Source organism: Cupressus sempervirens, chromosome 6 (assembly GCF_028749045.1).
Source record: "Cupressus sempervirens isolate cs-2001-9-10 chromosome 6, ASM2874904v1, whole genome shotgun sequence".
Lineage (NCBI taxonomy): Eukaryota > Viridiplantae > Streptophyta > Pinopsida > Cupressales > Cupressaceae > Cupressus > Cupressus sempervirens.
Genome location: NC_143123.1, coordinates 490,439,611 through 490,447,376, shown reverse-complemented (window position 1 = coordinate 490,447,376; position 7,766 = coordinate 490,439,611). Strand labels below are relative to the sequence as shown.

At 32.2% G+C, this 7,766-nt stretch overlaps 1 protein-coding gene across 1 annotated transcript in view; it reads left to right on the top strand.

Moving 5' to 3' along the window:
- The window catches only part of LOC149553170 (protein NRT1/ PTR FAMILY 4.5-like), a 5,734-nt gene extending 1,021 nt beyond the window's left edge, over positions 1 to 4,713 (top strand). The window contains exons 3-6 of the mRNA XM_089788670.1: positions 1 to 117; positions 1,667 to 2,107; positions 3,464 to 3,588; positions 3,708 to 4,713. The exon at positions 1 to 117 is cut by the window's left edge and continues 101 nt beyond it. Of these exons, the coding sequence (XP_089644796.1) occupies positions 1 to 117; positions 1,667 to 2,107; positions 3,464 to 3,588; positions 3,708 to 4,596 (1,572 nt within the window). The 3' untranslated portion in view covers positions 4,597 to 4,713. The remainder of the gene's footprint in view (positions 118 to 1,666; positions 2,108 to 3,463; positions 3,589 to 3,707) is intronic.
- The last annotated feature ends 3,053 nt before the right edge of the window (positions 4,714 to 7,766 follow it).

Here is a 7,766-nt window from a genome sequence, read left to right as displayed (position 1 = left end):
ACACTCACCAATTTTGTGGGGACGGCACTGCTCTTGTCTTTGCTGGGAGGACTCATTTCTGACTCATATGTTGACAGATTGAGGACAACGTTCGCTTCTGCTTTCATAGAACTTGCTGTAAGTGCCTTGTGCATCCTTTCCTTACTAGCAAAGAAACTGTGTTTTCTATTTAGTTCAGGAATTTACTATTTCGTTTGGTTGCGGGAATAAGAATATGGGAATAAGGAATATGTATTCTGGAATTGTTATTCTAGAATAGAAAATAAGAATACGTATTTCTATTCTTGTTTCGTTCAGTTGGAATTTGATAGGGAATTCACAGGAACCCGAAAAATTATGTTTTCTAAATTAGATAAAACTGGAATAGGAATATGCATTCCAATTCCACCTATTTAGATGGAATTGTAAATGCTCATTTTTTGGCCAAAATTGGAATATGTATTCCTGTTCACAATTCCAATTTGGTGCACCCAAACAGAAAAAGAATTTACATATGCCTATTCTTCTTTTTTTCTTGTTTTTTTTGTTGGGGGTGGATTTAAGGATGAACAAGGGGTTGAAGTAGATTTTTAAAGATAAGAGTAAGATAATAGTAAACTATAAAAGAATATTAAATATGAAGGGCGTTCGAGATGGGTGACCTTCCGAGAAGCCTCTATGAGCATCACCTAGATCGAATGAATGGTAATTGTTCCATTCATTCTCATGAGAGATGGGTTGGGAGAACCACTACTCATGAAATATGGGTCAATGAGTTTGAGCCAAACTTATATTCTCACCTAAATACAAGTTAAGGTTACTTTTAGGTTGATCTTACTTATGACAAATCAAATGATAATTATTTTTATTTTTAATTTCACATGATTTTAGCTGTACTCAAAAAATAGTTAGAAAAATATTTCTAAGCATTTTTGTGAACAAAGAGTTGAATTGGTATATGTATTTTGATTATTCATATGATTGATTTAAATATTCTTTAATTAGACTATTTAGTAGACTGCTTCCTCCTAGTTTTGTAAATAAAAGCTAATGGCTCCTATTTATTTCATCAAATGTTTGCAAAAGTAATTCCATCAAAACCTTTGATATAATTTCCAATTAGAATGTGTAATCTTCATAATATTGTAATGAATATTAAAAAAATGAAAAAGAATTTTAGAGCAAAAGTAAAAAAATTGTAGAGCAAAAATTCTATAATGAATGGTTTATAAGGCAAAACACTTGTGGAAGGTTTTACAAATTTGTTAGCAAGATAAGTGGGTTTGACCTTTAAGGAAACCCCATAGTCAAGTGTGCTTAAATTGAACTACTATCACAATAGGTGACCTTCCAAGAAGGCTCAATGCTTCACCTCTCTAAGCTTCACCTAGATGCAATGTGTGCTAATTCTACCATTAACTATCATTGAAGATAGATTCCTATAGATAATTACTCATAAAATATGAATCAATGAATTTAACTCAAAAACTACACACTTAAATATTGATAATAATATTATAATTTAAATTGCAATGAAAATATTCCAAATTATTATTATAACTTCATAAAATAAAAACTGTTACTTTGTCTACCCATTATCAAGTTGTCATAGGATTTATTTACTTTGATCAACGATCTGATCTTTAGATTTATAACTAAAAATTCTTATCTAAACATTGATTTGCAGGGATACATAATATTATTGATACAAGCCCACTTTGGGTCTTTAAGGCCTCCCCCATGCAATCCAATGGATCCAACATCTGTATGTGAGAAAGTGAGTGGAGCGAGAAGTGCAATGTTATTCATAGGGCTGTATCTGATAGCCATTGGAAATGGTGGTATGAAGGGTGCTCTGCCAGCATTTGGAGCAGACCAGTTCGATGAGAAGGACCCAAAAGAGAGGAAAAGCATACCAACTTACTTCAACATGCTTTTCTTGAGTCTCACCGTGGGATCATCCATTGGAGTCACAGTTGTGGTGTGGGTCATGAACAACTCTGGTTGGGATGCTGGTTTTGGCTTCTGTGTAGCAGCTGTTTCCCTCGCCATCATTAGCATTGTTGTTGGAAGGAATACTTTCCGCATCAGAATTCCTGAAGGGGGCCCTCTTATTCGCATTCTACAGGTAACATTTGGATTTTTTTCCTTGTAGATTCGTGTTTGGTTCTGCAAGTTCATCTCAGAAAATGTTCTTTAAAAAATGGTGAATTTGATGGAGTACTGAAATAATGGAGAGTATTTTATGTTTGTTCTAGTAGAAAATTGTTCTCCAACTTTTAGGATGTATTAATGTATAAGTTATCATTACATATCATTATTTATATTGGTGCATTTTATGGGTCAGATAGCATTTTCATTCAGGAAGAGATCTAATTTTTGTATGTGTAAATCATTAAAAAAAATCATCCATCTCATTTTTATTTGTCAGAATTGAAAATCATATTATACACTATATTCTGGTTTGAACAACACACTTCCGACTTTTCGTCGTCTCATTATTGTTTTCTTAATGTTTTATCTTTCAATACCTTGCTTGCCTTAATCAGAAATATGTTGTAAGCTTTGACTTGTTTAGTTGGCTTAATTTGGAAGCACAATATATTCTAAACTTTGCCTTGCTTAGACAACTTGGCTGGAATCACACTAATAGGTGGATCCTGCTAGAGACAAAAGCATGATTTTAGATAACTTATCTAACCAAATCAAAACTTAAGTGTGTTGTTTTGTACTGTGATATAACCTATCCAACCATGCTCTACTATGCAATCAATACCCTTTACTATATATTCAATGCCCTTTTAAACAAAGCCAAGGATCGTAGCTTATCAAGTGTTGTATGGTTTTCAAGTTCATCTTAGAAATATACCAAGAAAATCTAGGGAACTTGACAGAGTAGTGAGACGGGAGATCTTATGTTGCATTTTATTGTTGTTCAAGTGGTGATTCTATTTTAGTATAATTGTTTACGGCCAGCCTTAAACATCACACACTAAGGAAGAAATTAAGCCTGGAAAAGTAAGTCAAACTTTGACTATTTAACACTTTTGCACTAGGAATCAAGCCATAGTGTGTGATGTTTAAGCCGTTCGTTTTCTTACCTATCTTATATATATTTGTCAACATTCTCTAAGCTTTGACTAGTTGAAGTGATCCATCTGAGATTACAGACCACTTTAAAGTTTCAGTTATCAGATCCAACTCGATCACACTAATAGATAGACCCTATAAAAAGAGATTGCGATTTTAGATGAACCACTCAAAATATCAAATACTAACCATCCGACCACGCCCCATTATAGAATCAAAACTCTTGTTAAAAAACTTGATACAAATTACATTTACATTTGAAACAATAACTTTAAAAATGCCTAAATTTTAATCAAAAACATTGAACTTTGAATTATATTTTGAACAATAAATTGTGATTGTACCGTAAGACATATATCTAGCATGCATGAAACTTGCTTGTGCATTATGTTAGGTGTTTGTAGCTGCATTCCGCAACAGAAATCTCCCCACACCAGAGAATCCCACTGATCTATACGAGCTACATGGTAAGGAAGTCAGTGTGAACGCCGAGAAACTCCTCCATACAAATCAGTTCAGGTACATATGTAATCTTTATATATCATTCATTACATTCTCTATGAAAGCCCCATTACATCTACACACCAAAACAGAACAAAATCCACTAATTGCAATTGTTTGTTTGAAAACTCGAACAGGTTCCTAGACAAGGCAGCAATATCAACAGAATCATCATTCCAACCAGAGAAAAACATGGAGCCAAACGGGTGGCGCTTATGCAGTGTAACCCAAGTAGAGGAAACAAAGATTATGATAAGAATGTTACCCATATTTGGATGCACAATCCTGATAAGCACAAACTTAGCACAACTGCAGACATTCTCAGTGTCACAAGGTCTTACAATGGATAGAAGCATGGGAAAACACTTCCAAATCCCAGCAGCTTCTTTAGCAATCATTCCTCTTGCATTCCTAGTCATTCTCACTCCAATCTATGAAAAGTTCTTCGTTCCCCTTGCAAGAAGATTCACTGGACATGAATCAGGAATCACACACTTGCAAAGAATTGGAGTGGGATTAGTATTGTCTACAATATCAATGGCAATCGGAGGGCTTGTGGAGGTGAAGAGGAAAAATGTGGCAAAAGATCATGGAATGTTGGATGCAATACCATTGTACACGAAGCCTCTTCCAATTAGTGTGTTTTGGTTGGGATTTCAAGACTTCGTGTTTGGTGTTGCAGATCTTTTCACCGTGGTGGGATTGATGGAGTTTTTCTACAGTGAAGCTCCGGTGAGAATGAGGTCCATGTCAACTGCTTTTTCTTACACATCTTTGTCCATTGGTTTCTTTCTAAGCAGTGTTTTGGTTAATATTGTGAATGCTGCTACTAAAAACATCACAAAGAGCCAGGGTTGGCTGAGGGGTAACAATCTGAACCGCACCCATCTTAATTTGTTCTACTGGTTGCTTGCTGTTCTTAGCTTGCTCAACTTCTTCAACTATCTCTTCTGGTCAAGTTGGTACAAGAAAAAGCAAGTAGCTGGGATCCAGGAGGAACTGAAGGAGGAGCGTGTGTGGGGTTGACATTAATATGTGTTCATCAATATGACTGTCCCTTAGATATATTCAAGTATGTTTGTGCTCAAGTATAAGGATGTTGATTGTTATTTTTAAGATCAATTAAATGTATAATATATGTAATACCTATTATAACCCATTGGTCATCCATAGTTCTTGTAGAATTCTTGTCGAATTGGTACAAGAAGCTATGATGGAAGAAAACAGAAGTGTTAAGGCTTGGTATGATTATATGTTAGATATGATCGAAGTATATTTGTGGTTTAAAATAAAGCTGACTATTATGTAAGATTTTTTTTATGTATAATATTTATTTACAATCTATCTGTTGAAAGATGATTATTTATAGTTCTTGTAGAATTATGCTATTGATTTGTGATTTGTATAAGTGTCCAAATTATGGCGTGGTATTAGTTCTAAAGGTATTCATGATTATATTTGTTGTGTATAATTCTTATATTTTTAAGTGCACCACTTTATATTAGATCGTTTGAAGGAGTATGTCATACAAAATCAAATAGATTCTTGATAGTTCTATTTATCTTGTTTGTTAATCAATGTATACATAAAATTTAGTTTTGTTTATATAAAGTATTCCAAGTTTTGACTTGTGTAGATAATTCATCTAGAATCATACTAATAGATGAATCTTATCAAAGTATCTACTATAATTTCTGATAAATTTTCTAAACAAATCAAAATTTAGAATATAAGTTTGTCTAAAAAATAAAAAAACATTATATTATAATATATTTAATATGATATACTATAAAATTATCAATTAAATTATCCCATTATTATGAAATATATCCTAAAATTTTAATGCATAGTGAAAGTAATAACACAAGAAAGACATGTATCATTGAATTTGAATTGATATTTATTAAGGATTAGGGCAAAGTGATCCAAATATTTCTCAAATTATGATGTTAAGGTTAAACCATTTAGGATTAAGAGGATTATGAATATTAATAATGATAATTATATTTTTATTTTTATTTTATTATTTTAAATTATTATTTAGTATGTAAGTTATTTTAAATTTAATTTAACACTTTAAAAATATTTTATGATTTAATTTTTCATCAAAATATTTTTTAATTTAGGAAGAAGTCTACTATACAATGGTAAATTGTGAGTCTCTTATTTGATAGGTTTTGGTTTTGACTCTACTTGAACTTAACAAATAATAATAATTAATCTTGACTTCGACCTCTTACTCATCGAATTATTTATTTATTTATTTTATTTTAAATAATTATGAATTATGTTTTATGAATTGAAATTGTATGCAGTTGATTTAAACACTAAATTGTGTAATTTATATTTTTTTATTAAAAGGTAAATAAGTTTTAATAGGATCTTAAATCAATGCCTCAACAAAGTCACCTTACACAATGATAAATAATGTTTGATAAAAAAATGATGCATGTTACATAAAATCTAAGACTAACTATGAAAACAACTAACCCCATAACCCATTGACTAGGCAATAAGGTTGAATACAAGAGAGAGACAAATAAGTTTTAAAGGAAGAGTCCTACGAGAAACTGACAAAATACCCTAAACCATACTCGATGTAGTGCAAGGCAAGTGTAACTCCAAGGAGACAACCTAGCCCCCAACAATAACCACATAGTAGAAATATAACAACAACATGGAGATTTAGGTCCAAAGCAGCACCAATTCTCATAATAGAATCATGTGATTTAAATCTAACATGCCCAACTATAAGGCCTTCTAGGTTACGACCAAATACATAAGTAATTACAAGAAATGGTTCCGCAAGATCTCATAAAATCCAAATAACTCCTAGCTAGCCCAATCTACAACAACACAACAATCTATTAGAAACTCCAAGATAGATCTAAACTTGAGCTCGCAAGTCATGAAGCAATCTTCTTATTTCCTCAACTCACACTCTACTACTAGCTCCACTAAACTTTGCTCCTCTCAAGAAATCTTTCTCAACTCAATCATGAATGAATGACTCTAGACATCACATGACCCTCTACTTATACTAAACCAAGCTATAGGTTAACCTAGCAAGTTACATTAAATAAACACTCAGGACACAAGTCGACCTAGAAAATTACATAACACTTAGGACAAGCCCCAAGTTTACACTGAATAACTAAATTATAAGGTAAAATAAAATTAAGTAGTCTTATCCATCGGTCCAAACACCATGCAACCATCTAGATCTAAGATTGCATAAGCCAATTCCCATTTATCGAAGCTCATGGAAACAATCTCCAAAGTCTACCAAAAAATCAATAACACATTAGGACTAGCCACCAAAAGGGTTATAACTCTAATATGATCACTCTAGAATCCATATGCACACATGAGACAAGGTTCACTAGTATGCCTCAAACATAAACTAACTGTGTGAAACATAAGATTCACAAAATCTAAACCTAATGCTTCTGCAAGATAGCCCACTACCCCACACTACTTAAATTGTATTCATTTTTTGACACTCATTGGTCAATTTTTCCACACATATTGGTCGATGTTTCTACAAATGACTTTGCTGGAAAGTTTTGGTCAATTGATTGATGAGAAACTTGTGCATCTAAATTTTGATACAACTTTGCATCGAAAAAGAGGTTAAATGGTTGCAAAATGTGGTGTCAAAGATCTAATTTTTTACGATGACTTACATCATAGTTTGACATGGATGCTATATGACATCGACGAGGTCCTCATCAAAATCATCCACTAAGTGTCAAAATTTCAACCATTTTGGCATCAAAAAACACTTTCTTTGATGAGGATGTTATGTCAATAAAGAGGTTCTCGTTCAAAGTTCGATGAGGACAACGTAAAAAGTGTCTAATGAGAGTCAAAATTTTGATGGTAGTAGTTTATTTTTATAACAAAATAAAATTTGGTATGCAATTATGATATACTAATTTTGGTTTGCAATATAATTTTTCGTGTATCAACTTGTTTATCAAGTAGAATTTAATACATAATTAATTTGAAATTTTGATACAATATTGATTAACAAGTAAACTTTATCATTGTTCAAGTTAGAAGTTTATCATTAGAAATATGCCATTTTTATCTTGTAACATACAAGATCAAATCTTACCCATCTCTCATTTATATCAAAAATATATAGATTGACCCTTCCTCAATCAATTTCTAGGAGTGAGAATAAGATGGAA